Genomic DNA, 19,582 nt, shown 5'->3' with positions numbered 1-19,582 from the left:
AAGGGAGAATTTTGTTCATTCTTTGAAAAGCTTGCCTCAATGTGACTGGCAAGGCAATGCTTTCTATGCTTGTTCCTACATCGTGGGTACATAGCATGAACCACAATGGTAAGCCAACTCCATGTTGATTTGGCAACACTGATGCGCATAATGGCATCCCAAAACATTGGTTTTGAACGTGGAGTCTATTGCCCAAGCATTGTTTCTTGAGAAACGCATGCACATGTTGTGCATCCAACAATCTTGGATAATGAGGATGAATGGTTTATCCTTCTCATCTAAGGTGTCAAGGTTGTAGCGTTGACAATATAGCACCTTCCTTTGTTCTTTCAATTTAAGTGCTTCATGTTCATTAAGGACCAATCATCACTTCTTAGTTGCTTGTAGAGTAAACAATAAGTCAACCACAAGGCAATCAAAGCATCTTAGTAAAAGTGGGCTCACAGACATTAACCTAGACATATGTAAACCCTGACATCACTGGCACCAAAAATATAATCCTCATGGATTGAATGGATATACTTATGGTCAAAGAGTACCTTTAACATGAAGCTGATATGAAATTATTCAAATTTCCTTTGGTATCATTAAGAATCTATACGACACAATCTGTCGGTAATGCCATCTTGATATGGAACGGTTCCTTAGAAACACTTATCTTGGCAACAAGGCAACACGTACTAGCATCGAACAAATCCGCTATGCATCGTTTCTTCATAGTAGAATGCACTGGCAAGTGATAAAGATCCTCCCATGATTCTGGCATGTGACCCTTGTGACCAACATGCACTCTTATTCTTATGCTATTCATGGTGTTTCAGGGATATTGAATCACAATCATAGAGGGACAATCACACTTCTTGAACATACATAGTCTTCTATGATCATGACTTGCTCTTCGTGTCGCTTTCCATTCTCAACAGCAAGAAACATGGAGCCACCTTCTTTCATTTTTACCAACTTCCTCAACTCCAATAAGCCTTGCTTGTCCCCAGCTTTGAGAGCACCTATGGTAATTGCTTGCCCATACTGGATGCATGCTATGATGAGGTTGTATATTAACCTATCAAACACGAAATACCTACACGATGCAAAAGAAAAGACATCCAATCATGAATGCTGAGTTTCTTCAAAGAACTCCTCCATCTCGTGGATGTCACATGAGTCATCATCTGCCTTTTGAGGATCATCTCCATTAGCCTCCGAGTTGTTAAAAGCATAATCCAGCACGTAGTCATTTTCCTGCAGTAGTTGCTCCAAAGGAGTCATTCAAATCTTGCTGGATGTTTCTCCTCCCCCATCCCTTTCAATAGCCTCCATTTTCGCCTTCAAATCTATGCTCGGCTTTATCCTCCTACGTAGACCTATGTCCCTTCGAGAAAAACAATCACAAGCCCTCTTAGCTAACCGCTCTTCCATTTTTGTATGCATGTGGCACATTTTCAAATTTGAAATCGCCAAAAATAATTTATTGCAGGGTTAATTCCCTTCCAATCACGCACAAGGCCAACCATTGTCCGAATAAATGATAACGTGACAATTCCCTTCACGTGGTGTAACCATTCCCCGACAACACTACGACATCAATGCCCCTCTACCAGTGACAAAATTGTCACGTCGATGCTCCTCAATCTTATGATTTTTTCAGAGTTTATGTTTGGGTAAACCCTAAACACGATCCTTGTCATGTGGATGTTCGCAATGCGCTCCTTCTAAAATGATATAGGTCGAGTAGGTGCTACGATTTTTGCAAAAAAAGTCGGAGGCGAATCTCGAGAGATGCGCAGGAAAGCGAGACTGGCGTCATGATGTCCCGATTGCAGCGCGTAAAGGGGAGAGAGAGAGAGAGAGAGAGAGAGAGAGAGAGAGAGAGAGAGAGAGAGAGAGAGAGAGAGAGAGAGAGAGAGAGAGAGAGAGAGAGAGAGAGAGAGAGAGAGAGAGAGAGAGAGAGGACGCAACACAAAGCAAGCAACTATGGGTGGGGCGATGCAACAGGCGGTGCATGCTTAGGCAAGGCGATGGGCAAGCACAATTTTTTATTTTTTAATAAAAAAATGGCTCAAGGGAGCAAGTTGACTTGCTCGTTGAAGTAGTTACGGGAGCACACATAAGGTATTTCTTGGTTAGATGGAGGTTCAAATCCGTATTACCCTTTTGTAAAGGTAGTGAATCATTGTGACTTGTGAGGAGAGAGTAGAAGAATCAAAGAATCTCAACAATTAATTGAGTAGAATAAAAGAAAAGCGAGTAGGGGGCCCCAACTGACGTAAAATCATTAAAAAAACCGAGTTTGAGTCGATACCCTCTGGCAGCAAACATGATTGGTGCACTCACCAAAGAGGCACTGATGACGGACGTATGTGCGACATCTAATTCCATGCGAACAAGACAAAGGGAGCAATAGCGTGTGTGCTGAATCTGTACATGCAGCAGAAGAAGAAGAAGAAGAAGAAGAAAGGGGGGGGGGGGTATGTTCAACAATAAAAAGCACAGGAGGGTAGCACCGTGAGCATTCGTGTGCATGGTGTAGTGCAACAGCACTGGGTTAAAATTTGAGTTGGCGAGAGTTCAAATAGCAATCCCCCTTTTGAGTTGGTCATGACTTCTCCTGCTGGTTGATTAGCTTAGGAATAAAGGTGAGGAAGGGGGATCTCTTGGAGATTCCTCGTGATATCTAGAGTACGAGTATGTGCTAACGATTTAAAAAAAATGCCTATTGATATGAATCTTAGGAGATCCTTTGAGACTGCAGGGTTGCGATGCGATGGTAGGAGGGAAGAATAAAGCCAAGTGCGACACGAGCAAGGAATGGCGATGGCGGCAGGAGCAACAGGGGTTGGAGTAAGTCGCAACAGGAGTGAGCACGGGATGGCGACAGGCGAGGAGGGACTCTGGTGTTCTTTTTGTGTTTTATAAAATACATGTCTGGTATCAGCGTTTCAGGAAAGTGTAGTGGCTAGGCAAGCTGCTCTCTACATCCCCGTCTGTCCTGCCCGTGCTCGATCACTGGTTTTGGAATGTGCAGATGGGATTTTAGAGCGCGCAATAGGATTTAGGTATTGGCGAAGATTCTGCTAATAAAATAAGAACCGAGCTTCAGAGGCTTCAGGAATTAAACAAGTCCCAAGTTCCCGGTTGGAAAGCAATGGCGCGGGAATTATAATCTCTCTCTCCCCCTCTGCTGTGAGCATGACAGGACATATGCTACGAGCAAATGAGTTCTCAGCTGCAGATTCACCTCGTCCTCTATCTCCCCTAGCCATCAAGCTGCACCCACCTGGGTACCTGAGTGCGGTCAAGACTCTGCACACACCTCCTTCTCGAGGCTTTCCTTCGGTTGCATTAGACTGCAAGCTCGTATGTCTTCCAAGGCTGGCAGAAGAATCGTGGGCTCCTGCAGGTGTTTGTGTAAGCGCTTTCAGTAGTGAGAGCGGGCAAGCTAAAGATACGGGTTTCCAGAGAAAGAGGCTCGCGGTCTTTGTCTCGGGAGGTGGCTCCAACTTCCGGAGTCTTCACGAAGCCACTTTGCAAAACAAGGTTTTTGGAGACTTTGAACTGGTGGTCTCAGACAAGCCCGGTACTCTTGTTTGGTATACTTTCATAATTGCCTGTACACACCCCCCCCCCCCCCCCCCCCCCCCCCCCCCCCCCCCACCCCAAACCACCACCACCACCACCACACGCACGTACATATAACAATGCCAATGCCTCCATAAATATTGAAATTTTTTCTTTTTTGAGCCTTTGATCGGTTGAGACCTCAAGATTGACTAAAGCAACAACAATTCTAACACAGAGATCGTCACATAAAGTGAGTGATCATCTTTACTCTTGTCAGAGTTTCATCTTATGTCCGGTGGTGGCTCTGACAACTCTTAGGAGCAGCTTAAGGAGTGAGGGCTGCTTTATAGCTATGCCCGGCCATAACTTGCACGATGCCTGTTTAACCATGTATGCCCCCTGGTAAGTTGGGCTAGAGGCAATGAGTCTCATTGTCCGCATATGGATGACATTTGGCATTTTTGCCGATGTGGCATGGCACATTTCAAATGTGGCATTTTTATGAGGGTGTCCCCCCTTCTTCTATGGTCACACAACCATATTTTTGTTTTCCTTAAAAGCTTTTGAGCCTATGATCGGTTGAGAGCTCAAGATTGACTAGAGCAACAACAATTCTAACACAGAGATTGTCACATAAAGTGAGTGATCATCTTTACTCTTGTCAGAGTTTCATCTTATGTCCGGTGGTGGCTCTGACAACTCTTAGGAGCAGCTTAAGGAGTGAGGGCTGTTTTATAGCTATGCCCGGCCATAACCTGCATGATGCCTATTTAACCATGTATGCCCCCTGGTAAGTTGGGCTAGAGGCAAGATTACTGTTCCTTGGTCTCTATGGGGTTTTAGTCTCATTGTCCGCATATGGATGACATTTGGCATTTTTGCCGATGTGGCATGGCACATTTCAAATGTGGCATTTTGTGGCATTTTTATGAGGGTGTCCCCCCTCCTCTATGGTCATGGGTGTAGATGTGTGAGTCAAGCAGCCAGGGGGATCTCCTGTATTGGGACCCCCTGCCCACTCTTTAGAGTAGTTTCACATGCAAGCGCAATGGGGTAGAGGTGACGCCAGTTGAATGGGCTGCTCCTTTTAAAGGCTCATTTTGTCCTCTTCCTCTAAAGGCTATGGGTAGAGGAGTGAGTTTCCCAACTCTGCCAAAATCAGTAGAGTTGAAAGGGCAGGCAGGGGTACATGTGATGATAGCCGAGCGGACTGCTACCCCCACGTGCAAAACTCCCATCATTGTAGTATAGGTTTTGAGGTATCAATGTTCTTGGACTGTCACCCTTCACACACTCTCTCCCTTTGGCATTTTCTTTCTCCTCTGTGTTGTGATTGCGTCCTCTCTCTACCTTTTTGCGATATCCTTCTGCACAAGAGGGAGATCCTTCCGCACGCCCTCTCGTGTCTCTCCATAGAAACATGATGTCAAAGGCGACGATGCACAAGCGTAGAGCAATGGAGAGAATACACAAGAGAGAGAAAGAGAGAGACTTTACTGAACTAACCAACCTTGGCAATGAATTGATACAATGTACAATGGGGGCAAGGGGTCACATATATACGCACCTCAATAAATTGCCCTACCCAGACTTTGACAAATAAGTAAAATAAATACCTAAAAGCAAAAATAAATAATGGGATCACTTTGGGTAGTTCACTCGAGATGCCAAAACTCTAACACCCTCTCTGCAGCTCATAGTGGATATAAATAGTGAGACCAAGTCGATGTAGAAGATACCATGGACACCCTAGAAGCGGCCGACTACTAGGTACACGTCGGTTTTTCTACCCTCAACTTTTTACCTTAGAAGAATGCCATCTTGAGCATCAATTCCCTTTAGAAAATTGAATTGTAGACCACACTACGTCCAAGAATCCCCATTCGTGAACTGCAAACACATCACCTCCATACTCTCCAGACAATGAACTTCGAAACACATCCTGTCCACAATCTGACCAATAACTATGGATTGGTGCGCACTCATCCATAGTGTTTTAGATACTTTTGATTGGTTCCCCGCCAAGGTGGAAAGGTACGTAGTGTACAACATGTTCTAGGTACGTACGAAACGTACTATCATGATGAACCACCTTTCAAGTATGTAATAAGTACGTACCATTTGTAAAAAACCCATTTTTAGTGAAAAACCCAAAGTGTACTAGCGTTATGGTACTAGTGTGCTAGACCCCGCAATACTTGCATTGCCATAAGCGTGTGTCGGAACCTTGCTGGGAAGCAGTCGTGATTACTCTCAACACATTAGTGTGGAGCTGCGAGTTGGGGTTGGTCTTGCGTGGCATGATGATTCCTACGAAGAGTGCAAACACATGAGGAGTATGCGAAGAGGGGGGTCGCGAAGAGTACACCCAACGTACGAAGAAAGAGTGGAAGGAGCATACGAGAGAGTGGAGCTTACCTTTCTATGCGGGAAAGTCTCAGGTAGAAGTCTCTGTGTGACTGTCTATGAAGTTCTCTGCAGAAACTTGCTTTCTGGAAATCAAGAAATTGTAAGGTGGAGTAACCCTTGGCAATTTACTCTCCAGACCACACAAAAGGCCCAAAACGGCTTGCGTTATATGTCCGCTCCTGAATGTTGAAATTTCGCCTAAATTGAAGCCCACTGACCGTACGGTACATACGGTACTGTACGTACGGAAAGGTACCGTACGTACATATAGATGCAACCTTGTTCCCTACCAGGTGCATGTGCCTTGACCTCTGACCCATTGGTTCAAACACCGATAACTTGAACTCCAACACAAGGGTCCAAATTGATTATAGGGAGCATTGTTTGTCCCTCTGCAACTCACAAGCCTCTCTTTGGCTGAAGCTAGTGGTGGCAACTGCCCCTTGACTAGAAGGCTGCTGTCGTGGCCACTGTGGTCGCCACCACCTGTGCCATGCCGATCTCCTCTGTCAAATCTTTATCATCGTTATCTTTGTCCAGCTTGCCTTTGCCGTTGTCTCTTTGTGAGTTCTTGCTTTTGTCTTTGGCTTCAAACTCCCGAGCCAAACAAAACGCCGTGTCACATTTATAACGATTGTTGTCGGACCTCGTGGGTAACGAGGCAGCTAATTGAGTATTGGTATTGTCGACCTTGTCAAGCGCCTTTGTCTCTGTCCTCTAGCGAACTCGTCCATTTGCTTTTGGCTTCACAATCCCGAGCCAAACAAGTTGACGGTTTCCTTGAGAGCTTTGGTCGAGCATAGGCCGCTAATTGGGTGACGATTGATGACCTTTCTAGAGCCGTGTCACGCGACACATCCAACCCTATGTGTCCGTGGACAAGCTACAGCTCGACAAGGGTTCAGTCAGTCCAGTCAGTCTAGATTTAGAAGCGTTCTGGCACTTTTGTGAGTCTGTTCGCAGACCGTGCATGCCCAGACACTTAGTATAGATGCATATCCTCTGGTTCACAGCATGATCATAAGCATTCCCATCAGAATCCTTCAGGGGAATTTTCCAGTGCATTTAGCCTATTTTCCCTATTTTTGACATTTTTCACTTATTATTTTTAAGTGACTTTTGTTGGAAAGTAGGTAGGGCAAATTGAGTAAGTTTGTATATAAGCAAACCTAGACTAGCACTATTTGGCAGAAGAGGCAACAGGAGCACCTTGCTCAACAGGCAACTTCTCAGCATGACCCACCCTCGTGACTACTCTGGCGTTTTCTTTTCTCCACAGAAGACCTAGCGTTTTTGCATCAGATCAGCCTTGGCGATTTGTGCACAGCAGGTCAGCCTCGGCGTCGTCAAGACACAGCAGATCAGCCTAGCGTTTTGCATTTGCAGAACAACCGGCGACGGCAGCAGATTTTCAGGCCTACCGTTTTTGGTTTGCATCACAACCTCAGCGTTTTTGCAGATCACCGCGACGGAACCTCAAGCAACACCAGTGTTTTCAGTTTTCAGCCCTTAGCACTCGTAGAAGAACCCCCGAACTTCGCAGATCTCACCTTCCCGCAGTCGATCCTCGCCGCACGGTCAGTTTCCGCAAGGTTTACAGTTTCAGCCCGGAAAACGCAGATTTCAGCATCTGCGTTTTCAGCGCCTCGTCGTCGCATCGTCGCCATCGACATTGTAGAGTCAGAATTCAGCAGATACCAGATTTGCTGATTTCAGCCCTTAGAGTTTTTAGATATTTCAGCCTGTCTCGTGGTCGTCTTCATCGTCGGCAAGTCCAAGCATTGTAGAGATTTGTGCAATCATAAGTAGACCACTCTCGCCATAGAGAGTGGGGCCTTCGGAGGAGGGTTTTACAATGTCTCTGGTGTCGTATTCCCTTCTCTATCTCTCAGTCTCATACACTTCCATTCACAGTGTCCATTCACTTTGTTTGTGTCCATTGCACTCTCTCACTAAAGGAACGAAAGGCTCTCCCTTCCGTAAGTAAAAGGAACCTTGTAAAAGGAACCTTGAGCACAGTTTGGAGCACTCATCTTGAGAAAAGTTCAAACATTCATTTCCGTTGCACCTTACAAGCCGTGTGTTGGTTTTGGTTTATCTTTGTTTCTCGAGACCGCCTCAGGATCAGCCGCTTTGTCTCGCCTCAGGATCAGCCTCTTGCCAAGCCGAAGACTTGCTTAGAGTCCGTAGCATAAGACTTCCTACACGACTAGCCATTTCAATATGCATACAAAAATCAGCTTTGAAGGGTCTAGATTCCCTACAACGTTTCAAAACTCTGTCTGAAATTGCAGCCTTGAAGCTTGTTTTCCCTAGCATATCAAAACGCCATGGGAAAACTGTCCTTGGAGCCTTCAATTGACCGGCTTCTTAAAACATTGCGTCACAAAGCTGTTGGAGAAGCACTGCCTGTAAGAGCCTCTGCAATGGATTCAAAACACTACCTTGCAAGGTGCCACACTACCTGTCCACTGCAGCCGGTGCCCAATGTTGCTAAGGGAGCCGATAGACGACGTGGGTCAAAAACGCCACCAAAAAACATTGCCTTTTGAAATGCTACCAAAAATGCCAATGTTTTTGACGGTGGCCGGCTTCTCTTCTTTGTGCCGATTCCCTCTCGCGATCAAGGAGGACGAGGCTTTGATACCATGTCAAAGTCGACGAGGTGGAAGCGTAGAGCAATGGGGAGAATACGAGCGAGAGAGAGAGAGAGAGAGAGAGAGAGAGAGAGAGAGAGAGAGAGAGAGAGAGAGAGAGAGAGAGAGAGAGAGAGAAGAAGAAGAAGAAGAAGAGAGTTTTAACGTCGTAGGAAACTATCCCAAGAGACCTTAAAGATCTAGCCGACGAGGAGTTGAACTCAAGACCTGTTATTCAAGAGGGAAATGGCATAACCAATCTACCACACTTGGGTGATAGAAAGGTTATACCATTTTCCTCTTTTTATTAGCACACACACCCACACCCACACCCATACACACACCTGAGAAGAAGAGAGTTTTAACGTCGTAGGAAACTATCCCAAGAGACCTTAAAGATCTAGCCGACGAGGAGTTGAACTCAAGACCTGTTATTCAAGAGGGAAATGGCATAACCAATCTACCACACTTGGGTGATAGAAAGGTTATACCATTTTCCTCTGAACCAACCAACCTTGGCAATGAATTGATACAATGTACAATGGGGGCAAGGGGTCACATATATACTCACCTCAGTAAATTGCTCTGCCTAGACTTTGAGAAATAAGTAAAATAAATACCTAAAAGCCAAAATAAATAATGGGATCACTTTGGGCAGTTCACTTGAGATGCCAAAACTCTATGAAACACGAAACGGAAACGGGAATGGCCAAGGGGAGGGGGGAATGGGGGACCTCGAAATAGAAATAGAAATGTTGTATCAATGTTTGCAAAAGGCCATGTTGGCCTATGAGACAAACAATATACAATGATGTCCATGTCCATGGAATATCATGCATGAACTACAAAGAAAGAAAGTCGGTAGATGGCGGCATTGAACAAAATTGGAAGTTGGGGCATATACAATTGTGGTGTCCTCCGCTAAAGCCGTGTATATAGGGGCTCCAAAAATGCATTCTAACCCTAGCATGGTATAGGTGTACAATATGCTCTCTATGAAAGAAAAGTTAAAACTACTCCCATCCCAAGGATATGGGATTAAGGATAAAATACATGTGAGATGGCCGCTTTGAGTAGAGCTAAGAAAGGGGTCTAGTGATGCCTATTCTCTTTCTCCGTGTTGTCTATCTGGTATGAATCTTTGTTGCCTGCATGAGAGTCCAATGTTGACGCAGAGGGCGAGGCAAGCGTCTCCATAGACACATGTAGCGGGAAATGGGAACAGGGGACTGCATGAAGTGCCATTCCTTGTGATTATATAGTCACATGGAATGGGGACTATAACGGAAAATAGGGAACGGATGTGGTAGACCAAAAATGGTAATTCCCTCTGACTATGGTAGTCTCCGTCGGGCTTGGGCCTCCAATACTTCTTTGATCTTGTGGTAGATGCCTGGATTTGCGAGGCTAAGGCTGAAGACTGAAAATGCTGGGCTGCTTTGACTTGGATCTGCAAACTGACGACGAGGCTAGGGCTGAAATCTGAAAACGCTGGGCTGATTCTGTTGACGAAGCTGGTGATGGGCTGATGGCTGAAAACCCTTGAAGGTGCTTGTGCTGCGAGTACTGGATGTGTTTGGAGAGGTGACCCCCGGGGTCACCTATATAGGGATTTTAAGCTGGGTAGAGCAGGCTGATTTGACATCACACGACTTACAAATGCAGATAAAAGTCACTTATTAGTAAGTTAAAAACCTACTAATAAGAGGTGCATTGTATGTAGTAAACTGCCTAGGCTTGGTACTAATGATTTGTATGGGAACACTCCCCAATGCCTACACCTAGCAAACACTGGCTGTGCTCATGTGCAATATGAGGGTATGCAACTACTTTAGGGTGCTTGGACATGCACGTCTTGTGTACAGGCTCACAATGGTATCAAAACACTTCCTAGGTTGTCCTAAACCCTAGAAGTAGGAGTTATAGTTTGTCCACATGCACATAGGGTTAGATGTGCACGTGACACTTCACTTTAGCATGGTTAACGAAAGAATATGAAGAAGATGTCATCACAACTTGGCATCATCGGAGGATGAAAAAGGAAGACACTAGATCTAGTTGCCTATTTCTAGAGGTTTTGGGATACCTTTTTGCTAGTGTTCTCGTTTTGGAGTGTCACAAACTGTTGACGTGGCAAACCTTGAAGATTTGACCAACTTAGTCCGAGGGGCCTAACCGTAACAGATGAAGAAGAAGACCAAACCCACTTACTGAATCCTGTTGAGGGGCCTAATACTAAACAGAATTAGGACTTTAAAATCGCAATAAACTTGGACACTTATCACATGTATTTGGCTCTGTGTGCCACATGGATATGCTTCATCAACTTACCGAGAAATTCTGTACCTATCCTTGGATAGGAGTGTTTAGAATCCTAGGAGGATTAGTACCGGCAATTTTGTGAGCCTGCTCGCAGGACCTGCATGTCCGACGAGTCCATTTTGACAGATGTTATTACAGGCATCTTACATGATGTGTATGTTGGTCTAGGTTAGAGCAACGTGTTGGTCTAGTTTGTTCATCAAATGGGTTACAAAATAGCGAGTTATTGTCATAAGCTCTCGTGTGCACACATTTGCACATTTTTCTTGACTTGGACCTAAAATTCCCGACCTGGCACTTAGCCAATGTTTTTGCATAGTCTGGGAGCGCAAGCATAAATCCAGCCCTAGTGTTTTGCATCCATATGCTCTGGCGTTTTTGCTCCTCATCGCAGATCAGCCCTAGCAGCTCTACGTATTTAGTTTTCAGTTTGTGCCATCGCCGGAAAGTAGTGGATTTGCGGATGCTATCTTCCTTGCTGCAGCCCGGACCTTCGGCAGCCAATTGAGCCTCTTCTCGGCCATTTCCTCATTACATCGAGTGCTCCCATTGCTGTCCATCATCGGCTCCATCATCATGTGTGTTTTCAGCCCTGCTTTGCGGACGGATCGGCTGCATTTTTGCAGCCAGCTCTCAGCCCTTCATTCTTCTCACATCGGGAGCGCAAATCAGTCCCAGATCTACCCCTTGGTGGCCATCAACAACCCCTCATCGAGACGGATCCAAAGGTGTATCAAATTAGCCCGGGAGGTGCTTCATTTCAAAGAGTTACCGCGGCGACATTTCCCATTTAAGTCAGTAGAGTGTGCATTGAGGTATTGCATGTGTGTACATTCCATCTACGCATTCAAAAGCAAATACCACATCGGCAATGGTGTGAGGGGACCCTTGAGAGGGTTGGTTGGGACCCCATCAGGTGTCATTCTCCTCTCTCTCTTTACACATCTCTACCTTTCTCTCTCTACAAGGAAATGAAAGGAACCATCTTTTGTATTAAGTAGCATACATTCAAGCAAGGAAAGTGTCACGTGCACATGTCACCCTATGTGCATGTGGACAAGCTACTTCATGACAAGGGTTTAGTCAGCCTAGCTTAGGACTCATCAACTCCTGAATGAAAGCTGACTTGAAGTGTTCTGGGCCCTGGCACTTTTGTGAGTTTGTTCGCAGACTGTGCATGTCCAGACACTTAGAGTAGATGCATATCCTCTGGTAGCACACATCATGATCATGAGCAATACCATCAGATTCCATCAGGAGCATTTTACAGTGCAGAAAACCTATTTTCCCTATTTTAGCAATTTGTCACTTATTATTAATAAGTGACTTTGTTGGGAAACTGGGTAGGGCAAATTGGCTAAGCCAATATATAAGAAAACCTAGCGCCAACACTTTTTGGCAGACGAGGCAGCAGCCACCCACTTAAATGCACCTTCTCAGCAAGACCGGCAAGAGGACCTAGCGTTTTCAGCCACCAAAGACCAGCTAGTGTTTTTCATCAATAGCAGAAGAAGCCTAGCGTTTTCAGCAATTGCAGATCAACTTGGTGATAGCAGATTCAAAAGCGTTTTTGCAGCGGATACTCAATTCAGCCTAGCGTTTTTGCACCAGCAATTCAACCTAGCGTTTTGCAGTTTCTTTGCGTCAGTTCAGCCTTAGCACCAACGTTTTGCATTTCCAGCAGATAGACTCCGTACTGCAGCCCCCAAACCTCGCAGATCTCACCGTCCCGCAGTAGATCCTCGCCGCACGGTCAGATCAGCCAGCGTTTGTAGATTCAGCCTTCTATTTTTAGCATCTGCGTTTTCAGTACGTCGTCGTCATCGCCGTCGTCACCGACATAGAGTCAGAATTGAGCAGATACAAGATTTGCAGATTTTTCAGCCCTTCGCGTTTTCAGATTTCAGCCCGTCTCGTCACTGTCCTCATCGTCGTCGACAGCGTCGGCAAGTCCATTGCATTGTAGAGATTTGTGCAATCAATAGTAGACCGCTCTCGCCGTAGAGAGTGGGGCCCTTGGAGGAGGGTTTGACAACATTCTGGTGTTGTATTCTTCTCTCTCTATCTCTCAGTCTCAGCACCTTCATTCACAATGTTTAGCACTTTTTTTTGATCATTTACACTCTCACTAAAGGAACGGAAGGCTCTCCCTTCCGTAAGTAAAAGGAACCCTTGAGCACAGTTTGGAGCACTCATCTTGAGCAAAGTTCAACATTCACTTCCGCTGCACCTTACATTTGTATCAGAGCTTTGGTAGTGTTCTGTATCACTCAAGGAAAGAACCACAAGAATTTTTTTTGCTTGTTGCGATTGCACGTAGCCCAAGTCCAGTTGGGCATGTCGATTCCTAATCGTGTTTTTGAAGAGTGACAAGAAACCCAAGAACGAAGGGCTTGTCCAACCTCCCCTTGTGTCTCTTTTCGCTCATTGAGAGCGGACTGTGCACTTAGCGGCCGGCCAATCGATGTGAGGTGGGAAAAAGCAACCTTGGTGTGAGCGCAAGGCCGCCAAGGGGTGCGCCCTCAAGAAAGAGAAGAGCTCGGGTAAGAGAAGATTCTTCTCTAACAGAGATTGCAAGCGAAAGAAGAACCTCAAGAACCCAAGAACCACAAGAACCCAAGTTCCTCGTGAACTTAAGAACCAAAGACTTCAGTGTATGGTCATCACCCGAAGCGAAATGGATACTTCGCGTGGAGGTGATGAGCATGGAAGTGGCGAAGAAGAATTTTCCCCACTAGGAGGTTTGTTCGACCCTCCCCCCTCCCCATCTACGCCAAGGATTGCACCAGAGGCTTTGGTCAAGACGATGTTGGACATGATGATACGACAAAAAGCGCAACGCGTCGCCTTGGAGCGCGAGCACGAAGAAAGAACGGTAGCCTTGAAGCGTGAGCGTGAGCAAGCGCGCTTGGCGGCCGAAGAAAGAACGACAGCCTTAGAGCGTGAGCGCGAGCAAGTGCGCTTGGCGGCCGAAGAAAGAAAGGCAGAACTGGATTGCAAGCGCAAAGAAAGGCAGAATTGGATCGCGAATGCGAAGAAAGACGAGCAGCCTTGGAGTTAGAGTGTGAGGCGCAGAGAGACCAACGCATTCAAGAGTTGGTCCTACAGGTACTCACCTCGAAACCCGAGCCGGCCAAAGATGTTGGTGGTTCATCAAGTGGTACAAGCCGAGACTCGGACTCCAACAACCCCTTCACCGAGAAGTTGACATTCAGTAAGTATGACGGTAAGATGGATGCTAATGCTATTTATTCTTGGTTGCATCAATTTAATGCTTATTTTGCGACAACTAAGAAGATAGGAAATAGTAAAGTTTTGACGGCAGCCGTGTATCTTGCCGGTGATGTCATTAATTGGTATCAAGTGTGGCAAGAGGAGCAATTGGCCGCGCACCTAGAGGAAGCCAAGGTAGGCGTGCCCCTTTCTTTCAGTTGGGCCGACTTCCAAGACAAGCTCAAGGCGCGGTTCTTGCCACCTCAGTACCTACTGCGGTTAAAGGAAGATTGGCGCAATCTTAAGTATAATGGTACTGTTATGTCTTTTTCTAACCGTGTTTTGCAGCTTGGTACCCAATTACGCAAATCGGATGTGAAGCGCTAAGAGGCTTTCATTTTCGGGTTGGACGACTATATCAGGTTTGATGTGGAAGTCTTCGATCCCGTAGATCTCAACAAGGCGGTAGTGATTGCTCTCGCACAAGAGATGAAGCACAATAAGGGAAAGCCTAAGGAAAACAAGACTTCTCCAAGTACCACTCAAACTTCTCAGAACCCTTTGAATAATAAGAACGGTAAGACAGTAACTCTTCTAACCAATCTTCCTCTGGTCTTTGAGAAAAGATTTCACAAAATGAATCTAAGGGTAAAGCTAACACAATTGCTAAACCTAAGCTCACCCCAAATGAAAAAGTAGCACAAGGAATTTTAGGAGGATAGATCACGTCAGGAGAACAAAGCATTTATTCTAAGGAAGGTCGATCTTATCATTGTCACATCAAGGGTCACATAAAAAGAACATGTCCTAAGATTGAATCTAACAAATCTAAAGAACCTACAGAACCCACATTCTCTGTTAATGCCATAAATGAGAACACTAGGGTGTCCCATGTTTCTCATGATCCTCCCATTGATGAGTCTCTCATGAAGTGCTATGGTCATGTGAATGGTCAACACATGGTGGTCTTGTTTGATTATGGTAGTATGCATGATGTGATTAGTTCCTCTCTTGTCGAAAGAGCCCGCTTGGAGGTTAGCAAGACATCTCCTTTCGAGGCATCTCCTTTCGAGGTGTCGGGCTTCGCTCCCGGTATGGACTCTGTCATTACATGAGAGTGTCTTAATGTGTTGTTTACTGTTCAACAAGCGTCCTTCCGCAAAAAATTTGTAGTATCTTCTCTTTCAAGATGTGGTATGCTTTTAGGCATTCGATGGTTTCGTGAGCATAACCCTCTCATTGATTGGGTGGAATATACTCACTTTCAATACCAAAAGTGACTCTCCCATTGTCATTCGTGGGGAGGGAGGAAGTTCATTCTTCATCTCTCTTTCCTAATGTGTAGACGAAGCTCAAAAAGAAAAAGGAGAAGGAGACTCTCTCAGTTTTTTCTTCTCCAAAGCACGACACACATGATTTGCATGATATAAATGTGATTATTGACAAGCATGATGATTTGCAGGATAAAGATGTGAGTGTTCAAAAGGGTGATGGTTTAGTTGATGCTTTTTCTAGTGAAGCTAACCTCATTGCAGATTCGATCAATCACGAAGAACCGATCGTGTCACAAATTGGTGACGTGGCTGCTCGGTACACACAACAGACAAGCCGGAAATGCTGACGTGGCTGGCTGTACGACAATCCCGAAAATTGCGGCGCCAATTGCGGAAAAGCTGACACGTGGCAGCATGTACGGACCTCTGGTTTTACGGAAAGGTGAGGGCTGCTTTTGGCTACGCAATACTAGCTGAAAACTTATGTTGGCAGTTTTTTGGGAATTGATTTATTTTCCATAGTTTGAGAGAGCTCTTTTGCTTTATTTTTCAGAGCTTTTAACTTTGAATGCTTTTGGGGCTCTGCTTTTGGCATCCCTTGTAAGATCTATAAATTAGTGGCGTGGCCACTCACTTCTTAGAGCATCTGGACGTAGAGTCTGAGAGTGAGCGCTCGGCTACTCGCTTGTACTTTGAGTTGCAGATTAATACAAAAAGAAATACCGAAAGGGGCACCAGTCTTTGGGGCCAATATCTCTAGGCACGGAACTCCGCCGGGCTAGTGTCGAATCAATTGTGAACTGTGAACTGTTTTGAAGTGATTATTTGTGGTGTCGTGGTAGATTCTCTACTTGGAGTGTCCAAGTCTGTTACAATGGTATCAGAGCACAACCGATTTCTCTCCTACGGGAAATCCGATCCTTTTTACGCGGCACTTATGGCTTCAGGCAGAGATCAGTCGACTTCCTCTGCATCCGGAGATGTGGGAAGGCATCACAATGAAGATTCATGCGAGGAGTACGGTCAGGCGGAGCTCGAAGAGATGGAGCGTCGACGATTGATCGGTGATGCAGCAAAGATGATGCTTAATTTTGCGAAGGACCCAAAATTTGCAAAATATATGAGCTAGACTTCTTTCGATGAGGTGCACACACAGTGGCAGCAGACCACAGAGCCACCCCTCAAACCGGCTCTCAAGAAACCTCCTACTCCCAGGATGTACACAGAGCAAGAATTAGAAGAGGTGGTTGATGCACGAATTGCTTAGCTTTTTGAAGCGCAGAACAAAGCTTAAAAGCATGACAAAAAGCAAAAGAAAGGCACTGACTTCCCGGGTTATTTGGGTCGTCAGTCTACTTTTGAATCGGCAAGAAAGCAGAAGAAGCGTGTTCGTTTTGAAGGAGTACCCAGTTCTTCTTCTTCTTCTTCTTCTTCTTCTTCTCTGAGAGCTCTTCTAGCTCCTTTCACTCGAGCGAAGAAGACAGAAAAGGCAAAAAGCGAAGCAAAAAAGACAAAGAAGCCTAAATCTCACCCTGTGGTTGACAGTTCTACAGAGGACTCGTCTTCAGATAGTTCGGACTCTGACGACAACAGCTTTTACGCAAAGAAGAGGAATTTTTATAAAGCCAACCAATATGACTTTTTGGAAGACAAAAGTAAGAAAGTCCGAGAGTTTAAGGAAGGTGGATAGTCAATAAAATTTGACACATATTCTGGTTATAGAGATGCCATACTTTGGAAGAGAAAAGTAAGAAAGTCCGAGAGTTTAAGGAAGGTGGACAGTCAATAAAATTTGACACATATTCTGGTTATAGAGATGCTTCGAAGGCTTTGTCTTTTATACAACAGTTTGACATTGCTTTCTCAAGAGGGCGTTACTCAGAGCACTCTAAGATTTGGAGGGTTGCCTCTTACTTTAAGGGGAATGTGGAACTTGGTGGTCCTCGCTTCTATTAAACAAGACAGCGCCAGTTAAATGGCTGAAATTCAAAAGGCTTTTTATTTCTTCTTGGTTGACTCGAGAGTATGAACGCGATATGCGAACGGCTTGGAACCATCTTCGGATGACCAAGAAGGATACAATAGACACTTATTGCGAGAGATTTTGGAGCTCTTTTCTACCCAAGGTAAACCACTCAATTTGTTCAAGGAACAAATTGAGTGGTTTACCTTGGGTCTTCCTAGAGAGATCCGAGATCATTGCTTGGAACAAAAGTCAGCTTCCTTTAGGAGTTGATGAGTCATGCGAAACGGGGTTTTGCCATTCACTTAGGCAGTTTGACCTACCCCACAGATGAACAAGGGCCGAATAGACTTCGAAAAATGAAAGTAGAAAGAGGAAGAGCAACCCAAAAAAGAAAGAAAAGGATGCACGACCCAAACTCACTTCTCAAGAGAGAGCTCTCTACATCAAGAAGGGGAAGTGCTTTGGATGCGGGCAAACTAGGCATATCTCCGCGAAGTGCCCTAAAAAGGCACAGAAAAAACAGAACGACAAGGACGACGAAAGGCCCGAGTGTTCGGGAGCAGCTGAGGACCGTGGAAGAAAAGGCAAGATGAAAACAGGACTTGTTCCAGATTGCATGGGTACTGATCCCAGCACGATGGATGAGAGTACAGAACTTTGCCGAGCTTGGGGCAAAGTAAAAGACCAAGAAGCCCCGATCTTCTTTGATGGAGGAGCCAAGCCCAACTTCATTTCACCGGAATTGGCGGCGCGGCTCGAGAGCACTCGCGATTGGATGGGACCATTTGCAGAGGCAGTTCTAGGGGCACCCGGCAAGGACGTAGCCATTATACCTGTCATTGGCAAACTTCGGTTGCATTGTCAGTGGTATTTGGGGCATGAGGACTTTTATATAATGCCTTTGGAAGGTTGTGATGTCCTCTTGGGAATTCCTTGGTACCACAAGAACAACGCCGTGGTCGACTATCGGGCGAGGAAAGCGACTTTGACCATAGAGAAGGGTAGAACCATTGTACTCGATGTAAAACTTAAGGGCGAGTCTGTCCCTATTGTATCGGCTTTGGCCATTTCTAAATTAATGAAATCCAGTCTGTTTGTTTACTCGATCTTTTTGAAAGAGTTAGAGTGATGAGGATAGGACAAATATGTCTGAACTTGATAAAGAACGCCAAGATTTTCTCCACACTCATGCCGATTGCTTCTCAGAGGGCGTGCCAAGCGAGTTACCACCCGCTCGTCTTGAAGATGTCACGTGACACATCCAACCCTATGTGTCTGTGGACAAGCTACAACATGATCATGGTTCAGTCAGTCCAGTCAGTCTAGATTTAGAAGTGATCTGGCACTTTTGTGAGTCTATTCGTAGACCGTGCATGCCTAGTCACTTAGTGTAGATGCATATCCTCTGGTTGCACACAACATGATCATCAGTATTCCCATTAGAATCTATCAGATTCCATCAAGGGAATTTTCTACTGCATTTAGCCTATTTTACCTATTTTTGGCATTTTTCACTTATTAATTTAAGTGACTTTCCAACAAAAGTAGGTAGGGCAATTGTGCTAAGTTTGTATATAAGCAAACTAAGAGCTGGCACTATTTGGCAGAAGAGGCAGCAGGAGCACCTTGCTCAACAGGCAACTTCTCAGCAAGACCAACCCCCGCGACTACTCTTGCGTTTTCTACACAGAAGACCTAGCGTTTTTGCATCAGATCAGCCTTGGCGATTTGTGCACAGCAGATCAGGCCCGACGTCGTCAAGACACAACAGATCAGCCTAGCGTTTTGCATTTGCAGAACAACTGGCGACAGAAAGACCAATTTCAGCCCCTAGCGTTTTTGATTTGCAGCACCACCTCAGCGTTTTTGCAGATCATCGCGACGGAAAGTCAAGGATCATCAGTGTTTTTAGTGTTCAGCAGTTAGCACCCGCAGATCAAGTCCTGAACCTCTCAGATCTCACCTTCCTGCAGCAGTTCCTCGCCGCACGGTCAATTTCTGCCAGGTTTATAGTTTCAGCCTGGAAAACGCAGATTTCAACATCTGCTTTTTCAGCGCGTCGTCGTCGCATCGTCGCCATCGACATTATCATCGACATAAGAGTTAGAATTCAGCAGATAGAAGATTTGTAGATTTCAGCCCATAGCGATTTTGGACAGCAGTAGAAAGATTGCAGATTTCAGCCCTTAGGTCGACTTCGT

The 19,582-nt window shown here is 45.4% G+C and overlaps 1 protein-coding gene across 2 annotated transcripts in view; it reads left to right on the top strand.

The window, feature by feature from the left end:
- Positions 1-2,941: 2,941 nt before the first annotated feature.
- LOC147429057 (Formyl transferase) overlaps positions 2,942-19,582 on the top strand; it is a 95,729-nt gene continuing 79,088 nt past the window's right edge. The window contains exon 1 of one of the 2 annotated variants that reach the window (XR_015185792.1): positions 2,942-3,577. Coding sequence is in view for 1 of the 2 variants with exons in the window: in XM_086494924.1 (XP_086351050.1) it covers positions 3,190-3,577 (388 nt within the window). In the remaining variant the exon portion in view is untranslated. The remainder of the gene's footprint in view (positions 3,578-19,582) is intronic. The other variant, XM_086494924.1, reaches the window with a different exon arrangement.

The sequence above is a fragment of the Adiantum capillus-veneris genome, chromosome 22 (assembly GCF_014529385.1).
Source record: "Adiantum capillus-veneris isolate H3 chromosome 22, ASM1452938v2, whole genome shotgun sequence".
Lineage (NCBI taxonomy): Eukaryota > Viridiplantae > Streptophyta > Polypodiopsida > Polypodiales > Pteridaceae > Adiantum > Adiantum capillus-veneris.
Note: the sequence above shows the minus strand (reverse complement) of the source record. Positions and strands in the feature narration are given on the sequence as shown.